Source organism: Citrus sinensis, chromosome 5 (assembly GCF_022201045.2).
Source record: "Citrus sinensis cultivar Valencia sweet orange chromosome 5, DVS_A1.0, whole genome shotgun sequence".
In the NCBI taxonomy this organism is placed as follows: Eukaryota; Viridiplantae; Streptophyta; class Magnoliopsida; order Sapindales; family Rutaceae; genus Citrus; species Citrus sinensis.
Window position 1 is genome coordinate 7,711,319 of NC_068560.1, and position 17,957 is coordinate 7,729,275.

The 17,957-nt window shown below is 31.3% G+C and overlaps 3 protein-coding genes across 25 annotated transcripts in view; 2 read left to right on the top strand and 1 right to left on the bottom strand.

The window, feature by feature from the left end:
• The window catches only part of LOC102626181 (putative F-box protein PP2-B12), a 63,691-nt gene that overhangs the window by 24,640 nt on the left and 21,094 nt on the right, over window positions 1-17,957 (bottom strand). The window lies entirely within an intron of this gene.
• Window positions 1-17,957, top strand: part of LOC102615977 (tetrahydroberberine oxidase-like) — a 57,269-nt gene that overhangs the window by 3,285 nt on the left and 36,027 nt on the right. The window lies entirely within an intron of this gene.
• Window positions 10,157-13,074, top strand: LOC112496655 (F-box protein PP2-B10-like). Its single transcript, XM_052440614.1, has 3 exons — window positions 10,157-10,306; window positions 11,783-12,213; window positions 12,456-13,074. The coding sequence occupies exons 1-3, from the start codon at window positions 10,178-10,180 to the stop codon at window positions 12,853-12,855; spliced, it is 960 nt and encodes a 319-aa protein (XP_052296574.1). The 5' UTR covers window positions 10,157-10,177; the 3' UTR covers window positions 12,856-13,074.

The following is a 17,957-nucleotide window of genomic DNA, read 5'->3' on the forward strand; positions in this document are numbered from 1 at the left end:
AAAACTGCAATTCGCAAAGCTATACAATCACTTCCACAACTAAAAATCTGCCCAAAATAACTGCAATTCGCAAAGCTCAAATGTGTTGTTATAACACAAGTTATCACATTTCAGTCATGAGCAAATGGCACGAAGCTGAAACGAAGTTGTTGATTTCAGTCAGGAGAAAGAAAGCAATTTGGGGATGTTGTTGATTTTGCCCTAACGACGCTGAAACGAAGGGGAGGAGAAACAGAGGAATAGAATGAGAAAGGGGATGTGAGACGAAGACAAAGAGAAACCAATTTCAACAATTTCAACTGAATTTTTAAGGGGCTTGGTTGACAGGAACCCAAATTATACTTTGACATTTGCTGGGCATTCATTGGGGGCAGGGGTGGTGGCATTGTTGGTGTTGATTGTGGTTCAGAATCTGGACAAGTTGGGGAACATTGAGAGGAACAAAATCAGATGCTTTGCTATTGCACCTACTAAGTGTATGTCACTGAATTTGGCAGTGAGATATGAATGGATCGTGAATGGCTGTGAGACAAAGGGGAAGACGGAAGAGAAAGAGAAAGCAATGGTTTTGCCTTAGCCAAAACGGCGTCGTTTAGGGAGAATGAAAGAGAAAAAAAAAAAAAATGAAACGGCGTCGTTTGGATGGGTTTCGGGGTTTGACCCGGGGAAAGTAGCATTTTCCTTTACTAAAAGTCGGTGATGGTTACTAATATTAGAAAATAAACGAAAATGTATATAAAGAATTATTTTTAAAAAATAACTATATTTTATCTTAAACATGGGTTCTGAGCCGAGCCCACGCTTTTTGCACATATTGTATAGTAATATTATAGTTAATATAAATGTAAATATAGTAACATATATAGTTAGAATAACACACAAAGAATTAATAAGGATCTATAGTAACATATATAGTTAGAATAACACACATAGAATTAATAGGGATCTCGCACTTTATCTCAATTTAGGCTATTAGATTTTTATATTAAAATCTGGCCATGATATGGCCCAACATATGCAAATTTTATGAGCCAATAACTTCAATTGAAATTCTACACTGTTATAAAAAGCACTCAAACAAAGACAATTAACTGAAAGTACCATGGGCTTTATTCATAATGAGTTTGCCTTTATACAGGCAGTACAATAACAAACTTAACAAAATAATAGGAACTAATGAGTTGGTATCCTCTAAATACTCTCCACTATTCTAACTATATCGTACAGACCAAGTACATAATAACATTACTAACACTAAACACTAAGTTAATATTTTTTTTTTAGTCAGAAATATAAATGAGTCTCAATTTTTTTTTGAAATCTGAATGCATTTGAATACAAATATTTGAATAATATGCTTGTTTTTCTTATTTTAATATCTAAATATAAGTTGTATCTTGTTGCATTCTTTAAATGAAAAATATCTTAAATATAGTTATTAAACATTTACATCCTTTTAAAAAAATTAAAAGATTAGGTTTTTTAGTTTAGAAAATAAATTTTGATATTAATAGCATGTTAAATATTTTTATAATATAATATTCACTTCTCATTTGAACATGATTTTTTTCGATTTAGATAAAAGTTATAAAAATTTACTTTTTCTATTCATATATAAATATTTGAATGTCAAACATAAGTTACTAAAAACAAGCAAGTAAATTTTAAAAAAAGTTTGAAATTAATAAAATTTCAGATTCCAGAAGTTAAACAAATGAACCCTAAATCAACATAGTACTTTATTGACATAACTAAGGAATTTCCAACATTTACTTTAGTTAAATTACGGGATCTCAAAGTAGATAATAATTGTATTATTATATATATACAATTGATTTTAATATAAAAAGATATACTTTTTAAATTTATTTTGTGTATGAACATCAATATGTCAATACTATCAATTTATCTGACATGTGTTATTAATATCGAAATCTATTAACCAAAAGATTTGTGTAAAATTTTTATAATAAATGTGATTATAATATACGTCAAAATATAATATAATATAATAAATAAATTATTTTATATTTTTCAGCAAAATATTAAAACATATTTTATAGCATTAGACTGTTAATTAAATATTTTACTAATAACATTACATTTTTATTTATTTTAAAATAATAAAATCAATTTTTTTTGGTTGCCATAGGTAAAGATTATGATAGTAAAAGAAAAAAAATTATTTAACAATTTTTTAAAAAATTGAGAGATGTCTATGTACATTTAAATAAACCATAGGACCTAGTTTTCCTATTTTGAGTACATTTAAGTAAAAATAGGGTCTAGTTTTCCTATTGGCATAAAATAATTGTAAATGCATGAGCTTGGTCCATTTTCAAACCCAAAGCACCAAACTGCTACCAATGCAATGAAGTAATGTACGTGTCGTTTTTGGGTTATTCCAAACTCATCCAACAAGTATGATGTGATTAATTGAAGAATGCTATAACTCGCAGTGTAAAACGAAAATTTTCATAATAAATTAATGATTTAAATGTCTAATTTTTCCCTCTTTGCCGTTGATTTACTTATTATTATTAATTTTTTAACGGCTTTGCGTGTAATTTGATTTTGAAAGGATCAATATAATATGGGATGTTTGAAATTATCCATTTTAAATCTAATAAATCTCCATTGTCGTGTAGAGGTTGGCCAAATCTATATCTATATATATATATATAAAGCTAGGACTTGAGAAGGTGTTGTGGCATCACCATTTTGCTTCTTTGTATATTCTCTATTATCTAATAAATAGAGATTTTTTTTTTAAATTTAGTTTTTCATCTTCTCATAATTAATTTGATTGTATTTAACTCATTTAATAAATAGTAACTTTATTAATATATATCATTTCTCATTTTTTTATATTTTCTATTATCTAAAATATCTAAAATATTGGTGGATATTCTTTGTAATTTTTTTTCTCTTTCTATTTAAATTTAACAATATGTAATCATTAATAATATTAATTATAAGTCTTTTGAAACATTAATTTATGTTATTATGCTAGCAATTAAACTTTAGTGGCATAAAATACATGAATTAATCTATATATATATATATATATATATAAAGTTGGGACTACAAGAGGTGATGTGGCATCACCATTTCTCATCATTTCATATTGTCTATTATCTAATAAATTGGTTTAAATTTAAAAAATAATTACATTATAAAATATTAAAATAGAAAATAATTATTAGATTATAAATTATTACATATCTTTTCCTCTTTCTATTTAAATTCAATAATATGTAATCATTAATAATATTAATTATAAGTCCTTTGAAACATTTATTTATTTTATTATGCTAGCAATTAAACTTTAGTGGCATAAAATACATGAATTAATATATATATATATATATATATATATATAAGTTGGGACTACAAGAGGTGATGTGGCATCACCATTTATCATCATTTCATATTCTCTATTATCTAATAAATTGGTTTAAATTAAAAAATGATTATATTATAAAATATTAAAATAGAAAATGATTATTCGATTATAAATGATTACATATCTTTTCCTCTTTCTATTTAAATTCAACAATATGTAATTCAAAAATTCAACAATAGAGAATTTTTTTTTTTAGATTTGACTTTTCATCTTCTCATAATTAATTTGATTGTATTTAACTCATTTAATAAATAGTAACTTTATTAATATATATCATTCCTTATCTTTTTATATTTTCTATTATCTAAAATATCTAAAATATTGATGGATATTCTTTGTAATTTTTTTCTCTTTCTATTTAAATTCAACAATATGTAATCATTAATAATATTAATTATAAGTCTTTTGAAACATTTATTTGTTTTATTATGCTAGCAATTAAACTTTAGTGGCATAAAATACATGAATTAATCTACATATATATATATATATATATATAAAGTTGGGACTACAAGAGGTGATGTGGCATCACTATTTCTCATCGTTTCATATTCTTTATTATCTAATAAATTGGTTTAAATTAAAAAATAATTACATTATAAAATATTAAAATAGAAAATAATTATTAGATTATAAATGATTACATATCTTTTCCTCTTTCTATTTAAATTCAACAATATGTAACCATTAATAATAATTAATTATAAGTCTTGAAACATTCATTTATTTTATTATACCAACAATTAAATTTTAGTGACTTTAAATACATCAATTAATTAATATAGGAAGGAAGGTTCCTTCATCTTCTCTCAACAATACCATTAGAGCCTAATTTTAATGTCATAATCTCATATTTAATTATTCAATCTTTTGTTTAGTGCCTTTTGGCTTCTTCAAACTCCATAAACATTAAATATTTAAGATTTGTGTCATCATTATTTCTCATCTTTTTTTATTCTCTATTATCTAATATTTTGGTTGAGATTAAAAAATAATTACATTAAAAATCTATATCTATCTATATATCTATATAAAGTTGGGACTACAAGAGGTGATGTGGCATCACCATTTCTCATCATTTAATATTCTCTATTATCTAATAAATTAGTTGAAATTAAAAAATAATTATATTACAAAATATTAAAATAGAAAATAATTATTAGATTAGAAATGATTACATGTCTTTTCCTCTTTCTATTTAAATTTAACAATATGTAACCATTAATAATAATTAATTATAAGTCTTGAAACATTCATTTATTTTATTATGTAAACAATTAAATTTTAGTGGTTTAAAATACATTAATTAATTAATATAGGAAGGAAGATTCCTTCATCTTCCCTCAACAATGCCATTAGAGCCTAATTTTAATGTCATAATCTCATATTTAATTATTCAATCTTTTGTTTAGTGCTTTTTGGCTTCTTCAAACTCCATAAACATTAAATATTTAAGATTTGTGGCATCATTATTTCTCATCTTTTTTTTATTTTCTATTATCTAATATATTGGTTGAGATTAAAAAATAATTACATTACAAAATATTAAAAATCTATATCTATCTATCTATCTATCTATATCTATATATATATATAAAGTTAGGACTTGAGGAGGTGATGTGGCATCACCATTTTGCTACTTTGTATATTCTCTATTATCTAATAAATAGAGATATTTTTTTAGATTTAATTTTTCATCTTCTCATAATTAATTTGATTGTATTGAACTCATTTAATAAATAGTAACTTTATTAATATATATCATTCCTCATCTTTTTATATTTTCTATTATCTAAAATATCTAAAATATTGGTGAATATTCTTTGTACTTTTTTTTCTCTTTCTATTTAAATCCAACAATATGTAATTATTAATAATAATTAATTATAAGTCTTTTGAAACATTTATTTATTTTATTATGCTAGCAATTAAACTTTAGTGGCTTAAAATACATGAATTAATTAACATAGGAAGAGAGGTTCTTTCATCTTCCCTCAACAATGCCACTAGGGCCTAATTTTAATACTATATTCTCATATTTAATTATGCAACCTTTTGTTGAGTGCCTTTTGGCTTTTTCAAATTTTATTATGCTAGCAATTAAACTTTAGTGCCTTAAAATACATCAACTAATATATATATATATATAAAGTTGGGACTACAAGAGGTGATGTGGCATCACTATTTCTAATCTTCTCATATTCTCTATTATCTAATAAATTGGTTGAAATTAAAAAATAATTACATTACAAAATATTAAAAATAGAAAATAATTATTAGATTATAAATGATTACATGTCTTTTCCTCTTTCCATTTAAATTCAACAATATGTAACCATTAATAATAATTAATTATAAGTCTTGAAACATTTATTTGTTTTATTATGCCAATAATTAAATTTTAGTGGCTTAAAATACATCAATTAATTAATATAGGAAGGAAGGTTCCTTCATCTTCCCTCAACAATGCCACTAGAGCCCAATTTTAATGTCACAATCCCATATTTAATTATTCAATCTTTTGTTTAGTGCCTTTTGGCTTCTTCAAACTCTATAAATATTAAATATTTAAGATTTGTGGCATCATTATTCTTTCATCTTTCTATTTAAATCCAACAATATGTAACAATTAATAACAATTAATTATAAGTCTTTTGAAGCATTCATTTATTTTATTATGCTAGCAATTAAATTTTAGTTGCTTAAAATACATCAATTAATTAACATAAGAAGAGGGGTTCTTTCATCTTCCCTCAATAATGCCACTAGGGCCTAAGTTTAATTTTAATAATTTTAATGTCTCTTCCTCTTTCTATTGAAATCCAACAATATGTAATCATGAATAATAATTAATTATAAATCTTTTGAAACATTCATTTATTTTATTATGCTAGCAATTAAACTTTAGTAGCTTAAAATACATCAATTAATTAACTAGGAAGAGAGGCTTTTCATCTTCCTTCAACAATGCCATAAGGGCCTAATTTTAATGCCATAATCTCATATTTAATTATGCAACCTTTTATTTAGTATCTTTTGGGTTCTTCAAATTTTATTATGCTAGCAATTAAACTTTAGTGGCTTAAAATACATTAATTAATTAACTTAGGAAGAGAGGTTCTTTCATCTTCCCTCAACAATGCCACTATGGCCTAATTCTTCTTATTCTAAATTTAAGTTTCATTTGCTTGTCATCATCACCAACACAAGTCGATTATGATGCAACTACCATTATAATTAATGGAGAACGACGAGTTATCTTCTTTGGTGCAATTCATTATATTTTCGCAGCAGTCCACAAGTACTGTATGCAAATAATTAATTTACAATTTCTCAAATCACTTGCACTTTCAATTTTCTTCTTCTTTTAACCCAAAAAAAGCTACTTTGCTGCGAAAATATTATCTTAATTTTTTTCCCTAACAAGCCAAACATGATCCCATATTCAAAACGGTGTGCTTTCATGTTTAGGAAAAATTATGGGCAATATTTTTGGATCCAACAGCATTGTTATTCTTAAAATATGTAAAATTTGATATGATTTATTTCTATATACGTTATATTTGAGCAGATGTGGCCAGATCTTATATAGAAGGCAAAGGATGGAGGGCTCGAGGCAATTGAAACTTATATTTTGTGGAATGCTCATGAGCCTCAGCGTCGTCAGGTGCCAATTATTATTATTATTATTATTATTATTATTATTATTATGTTTTTTTTTTATTATTATTATTATTATTATTATTATTATTATTATTATTATTATGTGCGATCGTTATTATTATTGAAATAAACATACAAAATTAATTTGTTTAATCTTCCTTTTGAGAAGAGATCAGAACGATTTCTTAGAAAATTTGAATTTCATCAAATTTTTAATTTTTAATTTGATATTTTCAAAGCCGCGTGAAGCGCGATTCTATTTCCTAGTATATATATATAAAGTTGGGACTACAAAAGGTGATGTGGCATCACTATTTCTCATCTTCTTGTATTCTCTATTATCTAATAAATTGGTTGCTATTAAAAAAATAATTACATTATAAAATATTAAAAATAAAAAATAATTATTAGATTATAAAAGATTACATGTCTCTTCCTCTTTCTATTTAAATTCAATAATATGTAACCATTAATAATAATTAATTATAAATCTTGAAATATTTATTTATTTTATTATGCCAATAATTAAATTTTAGTGGCTTAAATATATCAATTAATTAATATAGGAAGGAATGTTCCTTCATCTTCCCTCAACAATGTCATTAGAGTCTAATTTTAATACTATAATATCATATTTAATTATGCAACCTTTTGTTTAGTGCCTTTTGGTTTCTTCAAACTCTATAAATATTAAGTAGTTAAGATTTGTGGCATTATTATTTCTCATCTTTTTATATTTTCTATTATCTAATTTATTGGTTGAGATTAAAAAATAATTACATTATAAAATATTAAAAATAGAAAATAATTAATTGATTACAAAAAATTACATGTCTCTTCCTCTTTCTATTTAAATTCAACAATATGTAACCATTAATAATAAATTAATTATAAGTTTTGAAACATTCATTTATTTTATTAAGCCAACAACTAAACTTTAGTGGTTTAAAATACATCAACTAATTAATATAGGAAGGAATGTTCCTTCATCTTTCCTCACCAATGCCACTAGGACCTAATTTTAATGTCATAATCCCATATTTAATTATGCAACCTTTTATTTAGTGTCTTTTGGTTTCTTCAAACTCTATAAATATTAAGCATTTAAGATTTGTTATGTTTGAGTTTTTTTTATTATTTAACCAACATCCTCTTTAGAAATGTTCTTGTGTTTTTATTTTTTGACTTATTTAAATTTTTAGTATTGTGTGCTTCATGGAGTACTCTTTTCTTCATGAGTTAAACAATGATAAAGATAGTTAGATGATAAGGGTTAGAATTTGTAAGATGTGGGAGTCTGTTAATACCAAGAAAAATAGAGAGTTGATTAGTGTGAACATAATTTTTATTGATAAAAAGGTTGTGTACACTTAACTATACACATTAACATATATTTTTAATGTTAACAAAAAAATAATTAACTTTCATAAATAACATTAGTTTTATAAGGCTACGTCATCTTTAAAAAAAAATAATTCATATTTTTTTATTAGTTTCATCAAGTGCAAAGTAATAAAAAAAAGATAATACTATTTTTTTTTAAAGCCGCACGAAGTGCGGTTCCATTTCCTAGTAATAATAATAATAATTGTAACAGTTGGTTGGTGATCTCATAATCAGAAAAAGAAGTAGCTAATGGATTGTTCAAACATTCAAATGTTGTTTATTAAACGTCCATTTTCGTATGTTTGACCCTTTTGACTGTTCTAGTTTGGTTGTCTGACTTTTGGTATCACATTTTTATCTCAAGTTATGTAATTATACGAGCACCCATATTTGAACACCGTCGAGATAAATAGTATGATAATATTATTCATGTTACAGTATTCGGCTCTATGTATTTTATCAGTAGTCAAATATTATTTTTCTTAGAAGAAAAAAATACTAATTGTACCCCAAAATTTAGAAAAATGGTCATGCACGTCAAGAGATTTCTCAAAAGAGTCATTAATAACTTTTTTTCTATAATACTCTTTCAATATAGTAGCTAATAAATTGACTTTAAAATTTATTAATATATACAAATATAATATAAATAATATAATATTCTTAGAGACAAATAAAATTAAATTTTTTAGATATTTAAAATAATTTAAAATATTTAAATTATTATATTTATTTTGATAACATACTTGTGTTTATTATAAAGTTTTTAAGTAAGTGTTTTGCTTAAATAGATTTTATAAGTTATAAAATATCTCAAATATTAATAATATTAAAATAATTATTTTACATATTCAAATTAATTTTATTTTTTGTTTTAATGTTATGGTTCTATTTATTATAAATACATTTTAATATAATAAAGTATGTCTAATCGACTGTAAATATTAAATACTAATACAATTATTTATTAAAAATAAAACATTAGAATTAATTTTTTATCAATAAAATAAAAAAATATGATTAAAAAAAAGAGTCCTTGTATTTTTATTGAAAAGTAAAATTAGAGGGTGGTATAGGTGTCCACCCCATTTGTTATTGTAATACTTAGTCGGTCTCTATGTCATAGTTACTTAATCAACAAAAAATTTGAGTTTTACACGTTATTATTATTGTGGGGCTTTTGGGATACGTGTTCTTTCATTTAGGAAATTAAGTTGTAGATTGACTGGTAAAATACTTTTGTTTATCACGCTCATGATGTGGTCAGATTTACCAGATAAATGATAAACCTCCCTTGGCTCGTAAAGGCCAAGAGTGCAATCATGTCAACATCCAATATCAAATAACGTTAAAAAAGTTGCATTATATCGCCAACAAAAGTATAAATTCGTTGAACAAAGACTACCACATAACTTTTTCAGATACATGATAAAGTAGGAGTTTGAATAAGTGTTCTTTCCCTTAAAAAATCAACTGGCAGAGCGACAGTCAAAAAACTTTTTGTTTATCAAACTCATGCTGTGGTCATATATTCGGACTTTCAAGTCACAATATTCATTGATCTAATTCGAAAGATCAAATTTGCAGGTGGGGACTTGAACCATTATCTTCTTTCAAAGATTCAGCGAGTGATCTATACAGTAAAATAGTGATAGAAAAAACAGACTGTTGATACGAGTTTTATTTGCTCTGTGTAGGGTAATATTATTACTTCATTATCGAATGAACAGTTGTCCTTGGATCCCGAATGTGAGAAAAACAATAGCTATATATAACTTGCAAGAGGCTGATAGCAAGGAAGTTAAGGAAATTGATGCAGGCTATAGCGGAATTGAACCAAACATGATGAAGGTAAGTACAAATGAAGTGAAATATGTCCATAAATCTTCGAGTAATATTACACTTCCCAACGACTAGAGTAATAAATAATTAGGAAAGGGACAAACACACCCTCAACATTTAGGCAAAATGACAAAAACCCTCCTAATATTTTAAAAAAGACATTTATACCCTAATTTATTATAACTTTACCATTATACCCTTCTGGCATATAAAAAAAATTATTAGATTATCTAATTTGTCTATATATTGTTAATAAAATTATAAATATACCCTCATTACCTCATTCCTCTATTTAAATTTTTATCAATAACCAAATTTCAAAAAAGACATCTACACACTTAAAAAAAAATTGTAAATAAATTGTAATTTTAAAAATAAAATTTGTTATTAATACCATAATAAATAACATATAAAATTGGTTATAAATGTACAAGTTTAAATGATTGACATGTGGAGAATTGTTAAATATACAAGTTTAAAGTTTAAATAAAATTGGTTATTAATAACCAATTTTATTTTTAAAATTATAATTTATTTACAATTTTTTTAGGTGTATAGATGTCTTTTTTAAAAATTGGTTATTGATAAAAATTTAAATAGAGGAATTAGGCAATGAGGGTATATTTATAATTTTTTTTATAATATCCAATTTGTCTACTTATAATATTATTAACAATATATAGACAAATTGGATAATCTTATTTTTTTTATATGCTAGAAGGGTATAATGGTAAAATTATAATAAATTAGAGTGTAAATGTCTTTTTTGAAATATTAGGGGGGTTTTTGTCATTTTACCTAAACGTTAGGGGTGTGTTTGTCCTTTTCCCTAAATAATTTTGCAACTTTTAAATTTCATAATCCAATACATAAGTACCACTAATACAAGAGAAATTCTAGAATATATCAAAGGTACCATGCGCTATAATTATTTGAGTAATGCTACACTTTCCAACTAGATAATAATTGATTTTGCGGGTTATGAAAATCATTCAATAGATGAGTCCTTCTAGTATTATTCATAACTTTTATATGCGGCCTCTAGTATTATTCATAACTTTTATATGCGGCACCAAATTATTGATCAAATAGATGTCTATGGGCCTAAGCTTTTCTCAAAAGTTAGCTTAAGAGTTCAAGACTCCCAAGCCATAAATATTTAATATAAATATTTAATGGAGGATTCCATTTCGATCTAAAGTGGGATAATGTCCTAGGTTTACCTTGGAAAATCTTTGATACTCACAGACGTGGAACTCAAATTAAAAAACTTATGCCGCATTAATTAATTTATACAAAATGATCAGTTTGTATATGGGTCTTGCGGCTCTATCATTTACTCAATTTTTATTATTAAAGATTTTTCTTTGTTTTACACCTTATACCTTTCATGGTCGTTTTCAAAACAAGTTGTACATAGTTATATTGACTTAGGCTTGATTAATTTTGCTATTGATATGTTTTCAAATGATTTACATGATTCAGGATGACAATCAAAAGGAGTTTTCACCAGAAGAAAGTAAAATGGATAGCCCATTTGCTATGTTTGCACAATGCATTTCGCACATTATTTCTCTTATAACTCCTGGCAATGCAAGCAAATTATCATCGACATATCCCGCCTTCAAATCAGTTGTGGATTCAGATTCCGTATGGGAGAAGTTTTTGCTGTCCGATTACAAGACGATCATTTCTATCTCATCATTCTCTACTTCATCTTTGGTCACTTCGTTGTCTAAGAAGAAACTTTATTTTCATCTTTGTTACAACCCCATTCTCATCAACAATAATACCATGAGCTTCGCGCTAGATCACGAAAGTGGGAAAAAATGTTACATGGTTGGGGCAAGAGGGCTTTCTATCACATGGGGAAGTTCACCCCAACATTGGAAATGGCTTTCTCTACCAGAGTCTAGGTTCGTTTTGTTCTCCCCCGACTTTATATTTGCTTCAATATATTTATTTTTCAAAAAAAAAAATGGTAGAGGATTGGGTGGAGCCCAAATCATTTTTTTTTTCAATCCCTATCTTCCAAAATTTAAACTTAGGTGGCCAATTAAATGAAATTGCTTCAATATTTTTTAATCGTTGAAATAAATTAAAAGGAGTTAGCTATTTACTTACTATATCCATGTATATTATGCCAATGCATTTGTAGGTTTCCTGAAGTGGCTGAACTCAAGCTTGTGTGGTGCTTCGAAATCATGGCAAGAATTGAGACAAAAATGTTGTCATCCAAAACCAACTATGCAACCTACCTTGTGTTCAAGTTTGTTGAAACAAGAGAAGGGTTTGAAACTAGACCAATAGAGTTTGATGTCTATTTTGAGGGAAACGATACTCACAAAATGCATAGCGCGTTGCTAGATCCCCCAGCGAATATGCCTCAACTATCTCTAAATAGAAGAGATGGGTGTATGGAGATTGGGATGGGTGAGTTCTTTAATGAAAATGGAGATGATGGAGCGGTAATTTGTAGGGTGTGTGAATCAGAACCGACGCCTAAGTGTGGCATCATTATCGAAGGAATTGAACTTAGGCTCAAAAATGGCAGATAAATACAATTATTTCAATTGAAAAACGTTCATGTTGTGTATGTTGTATTAATTTGTTAATGTTTTCCTTGTCGGTATCGCATGGGCAACCACTAGTACAGAAAGTGATAACATTGACCCATTTTTTGTGTCTGTCTGTAGTAGTGAACCGTCATGATTAATTTGTAATAACGGTTCTAATATAAACGGTCATGAATTATGTGTGTAACAATGACTATTGAAATAAAAATACGGTCATCATATCTCAATTTAAAAATAAAGAAATTTTTTTTTTTTGCTTCTGCTGTGATCCAAAGTGAGAAAATTATATTTATCAGCTTTCGACTTTCGTCTTCCTCTTTGCTTGTCTAAGAGCTTCTTGTGTTCGTCAAGGGTGGTTCCTCATCTTCTCAAGTTTATAACTTACGGCCGTCCAAGGTGCTGAAATTAAACAACACCAGCCCAATATCAAATTCCAAATGTGTTAGAAATAATTTGAAGTCCAAGCCCAAGCATGAGAAGCTTCTAAATTATGTTGTGATAAACAACATTACAATAATGGAGTGCAAACGTGTGAAGCAATAAGCTATATAATTTTTTAATGTGATTGGAAAAAATGGAGTGCAAACAATAAGTTACATAGTTTTTTAATGTGAGTAATGGAAAGCAAACATGCAAGGTGTTACAGCCTTAAAACTCGAGTCACGCCAATGCTTGGCTTGCGGCCTTGTGCCACGCATAATGTGGCAGCGGATGTGCGAGAAAACAAGGCAAGTCTGCACGCGGGCTGGGACGTGGCAGCAACTAGCGGACTAATGGGCAGCGCGCGCGAGATATGTCCGGGGCAGCGCACAAGTGCTCCAAGGATTTAGCGCGCACATGAATGCGGGCAACTCAGACGCACGCTAAAGGGCAGCAGGCGAGCGCACGCAGCGGGCAAGCACGCGCCCCAATCAGCATGCACGCACACAAAGCGTGCAGGGCAGCGCGCATGCGCACGCTAACGGATAGTGGACAGGCGCGCCAATGGAGCGCACACGCACGGAACATGTGCCACACACAAGCATCAGCACAAGGGGATTGTTGGAGCAATTCTTAGTGGCGGCGACCCGCCACTACATGAGCACTACCCAAAACAAGGATGTTGTCTAAGTGGGGATGGTCCGCCACTATTCAATGTAACCTAAATAATAGTGTATGGGCAAAGCACTAGGGTAGTGGGCTTAATTGTTTAGTGTGTTGGTGGCAAACAAGGTATGGGGTGGGAATACTCTACACTATCCTAGTAAGTGGGGCTGTCATTTACAAATGCTATAAGTAGCATTATGGGGGAGAGCTTGGGGAGATAAGTTTTGTAGACAGTGAGTGGTATTCTCCTAGCACTCTTGCTGGAAGCTATTTGTAGCTCCTTGTTCTTGATTAAAAAGAAAAGGTTGGAAGTCGGTGCTTCTGTAAATCTCGTGTGCCTTGTGTTTGTGTTTCGGTTATTGTATCGTTGAAAATCTTGGGGTGTGTTTCACACACGTAGCCTCTGTTGCGAATTCTCGAGTGGCTGGCTAAGCAGAAAACTTAGCGCCATCACGGGCTTGCCGCATCGAATAAAATAGCCTTGTGACAGTTTGGTATCAGAGCCTCGATTCAACAACATGTCGAGAGACACTTTGAAAGATAGAATGAGTCGGATGGAAGCTGTTGTCGAGGAAGTACACCCCGGAGAGGAAATCTCTATTGATTTGGCGAATCTGAAGTTGGCCTTTGATGGGTTAACTAAAGATGTTGCTGAAAAACTCGGTTCGGTGATGGAAGATGTTGCTGCTTTGGTGGGGTAGCTAAAAGGTAGCGTCGCTAACCTTGAAAGTGAGTTGAGCTTGCTAAAGCACACGGTAAGTACAACTTCTATGCATTCGGAGGGAGGGCCTTCGAAGATCAAGGTTCCGGAGCCGAAACCATTTGGCGGTAAGCGGAGCGCCAAAGAGCTAGAGAACTTCTTGTGGGATATGGAGCAGTATTTCAAGGCTGCTCGGATACCTGAAGCGGAGCGGGTTTCCATTACAAGTATGTATCTTGAGGGGGATGCAAAGCTTTGGTGGCAGAGTAGACTTCAAGAAGATGCTGAAGCCAACCGACCAACTATCGAAACGTGGGAATCACTGAAGCGAGAGTTGAAGGGTCGATTCTTGCCGGTTAATGGGAGCTGGATAGGGAGAAAATGCTTGAAGAAGCTCAAACATACTGGTTCAATCAGGGATTATGTGAAGGAATTTAGTTCTTTGATGCTGGATATCAAGAACATGTCCGATGAAGACAAGATTTTCAACTTCATGAGTGGTTTGCAACCGTGGGCGCAAACTGAATTGAGAAGGCAGGTTGTGCATGACTTGCCGATGGCGATTCCCGCTGCGGAAGGTTTGGTTGATTTTAGGTTTGCGAGTTCTTCTCCCTCCAAACCTAAAAAGAATAAAGATTCGAAGAAATTTGGCCCTTCTAAGCGTGATGGCGGAAAGAAAGGGAGCTTTGCGGGAAAAGCCAAATCAAAAGATGGACATGAGAAGAAAAGCTCGGGATGCTTCATATGTGACGAACCACACCGGGAGAGGGATTGCCCAAAGCGGACACAGCTGAATGCTATGGTCAAGGAAATGGAGGCGGAACCTTCCAATAAGGCAAGTACTTCTCGAATGAACCCTTTACAATTGATGAATACTTTGAGGGAGGAAGTCGTGTGCAATGACTTCAATCAAGGGTTGATGGTCATGACTGTTTTGGTGGATGGGAAGGAAGTGCGTGCTATACTGGACACAGGAGCCACAACAAACTTTCTTGCGTCCTATGAAGTGACGCGTTTGGGTTTGAAAGTAACGGCTGTGGGCAGCAAAGTGAAGGCTGTAAATTCGGCTAGTGTTGGTGTTCAAGTGGCTGTGCAAAGTTCACTACGGGTCGGAACTTGGCAGAAAACGGTAAAGTTCACTATCATGCCTCTTGATGATTTGAATTTAATCCTTGGTATGTAATTCTTTATGGCTGCAATGGTACAACTAATGCCTTATCGGAAAAGCATTTTAATCATTGGTACGGAGACACCATGCATTGTACCATGCAATTTTATGGTCCATGGCAGATCAAAACCATCACTCCAATCTGCGAGACAATTTGCGAAAGGCTTGAAACGGAAGGAGAACTCTTGCTTGGCAGCGTTGTTGGAGATAAAACCTGATCAGGTTGTAGAGGTGCCTAATGAGTACGCCCAAGTGTTGGATGAGTTTGCGGATGTCATGCCGCCGGAGCTCCCTCGAGCCTTACCACCAAAACGTATTGTAGATCATCGAATTGATCTAGAGCTTGGAGCGAGACCCCCTGCTCAGGCTCCATATCGGATGTCGCCTTCGGAGTTGGTGGAACTTCAGAAGTAATTGGATGATTTGCTGGATGCGGGATTCATATAACCATCCAAAGCACCTTATGGCACACCGATATTATTTCAAAGGAAGCAAGATGGCTCAATACGGATGTGTGTGGACTACCGCGCCTTGAACAAGTTAACAATAAAAAAAAATATTATGTCCCTAACATTGCGGATTTGTTTGATCGTTTGGGCAGAGCCTCTTACTTTACAAAACTGAACTTGATCGGGATATTGGCAAGTACGGATTGCGGAAGGCGACGAAGCAAAAACAGTTTGCGTAACTTGGTATGGGTTATATGAGTTCTTGGTGATGCCTTTCCGACTCACCAATGGGCCTACAACATTCTGTAATTTAATGAATGACTTGTTGTATGAGTACTTGGACCGCTTTGTGGTGGTGTATCTCGATGATATAGTTGTGTACAGTGAGTCTTTGGCGAATCACTTGGATCACCTTAGACTATTGTTCTCACGGTTACGGGAGCATAAACTCTTTGTCAAGAAGGAAAAATGTGAGTTTTGTCGCCGGGAGATAATTTTCTTGGGGCATCGGGTAAGCCAAGGCAGAATTCGCATGGATGAGAGCAAGGTCAAGGGTATCCTTGATTGGCCTGCACCTACAAAGGTGGCGGAACTTCGGTCGTTTCTTGGGACTAGCTAACTACTACCGCAAGTTCATCAAGGAGTGCTCAAAATGGGTTAGTGTACTCACGGACTTGTTGAAGAAAGATCAGAAGTGGGAATGCACGGAAGCGTGCCAGCAAGCATTTGAGAAACTCAAGCAAGCAGTAGCTTCGGAGTCGGTGCTCAAACTACCGGATTTCAGCTTGCCACCTGAGGTACATACGGATGCATCGGATAGGGACATTAGTGGCGTGCTGATTAAAGATGGCCACCCGGTAGCTTTTGAAAGCCGGAAGCTAAAGGATGCAGAACAAAGGTACTCGGCACATGAAAAGGAGATGACGGCAGTGGTACATTGCCTAAGCACTTGGAGGCACTACTTGCTACGTACGGTTTTTTCTGTTGTTACGGATAATGTTGCTAATACTTATTTTAAGACGCAGAAGAAGCTATCACCAAAACAAGCAAGATGGCAAGAGTTCCTTGCCGAATATGACTCTGTGTGGATACATAGGCCGAGAAGGCTAAATCAGGTTGCGGATGCTCTCAGCCGCAAAACAGTTGAAGCGTATGTGGCCGCTTTGACAACTGTGGTGATGGATTTTCTTGACAAGATTCAGCAGCAAGCGGCAACGGATACAAGCTACTGCCAACTCCGTGAGAAGATCATGCAGGGCTTGGTGTGGAGATATTGGGTTGAAGAGGATCTAATTTATGCACGAGGTGGGAAGCTATATGTTCCTTCGGGAGGGGACTTGCGGTGAATTTTGTCGCGGTATACACATGATTCTCAATGGGCTGGACATCCAGGGGTGGAAAGGATGATGGCGTTGCTGGAACGTTCATATTTCTGGCCTAAAATGGAGGATGACGTGCGGTTATCCGTCAAAGCTTGCCTAGTGTGTCAACTAGACAAGACGGAGAAGAGAAAGCCAGTGGTACTTCTACAACCATTGTCAAATCCGAAGAGACTTTGGCAATCTATCTCAATGGATTTCATTTCGGGAATGGCTAAATCGAAAGGGCAGAAATCGATTCTTGTTGTGGTTGATCGATTTTTAAAATATGCAATATTTATGCCCGCACCTCATGCTTGCCC

Bases quoted from the DNA above. Each gene is read 5' to 3' on its own strand.
- LOC112496655 (XM_052440614.1), top strand. From the start codon at position 10,178: ATGAACAGTTGTCCTTGGATCCCGAATGTGAGAAAAACAATAGCTATA. The intron at 10,307-11,782 runs GTAAGTACAAAT...TACATGATTCAG, and splicing joins TTGAACCAAACATGATGAAG to GATGACAATCAAAAGGAGTT. The intron at 12,214-12,455 runs GTTCGTTTTGTT...ATGCATTTGTAG, and splicing joins CTTTCTCTACCAGAGTCTAG to GTTTCCTGAAGTGGCTGAAC.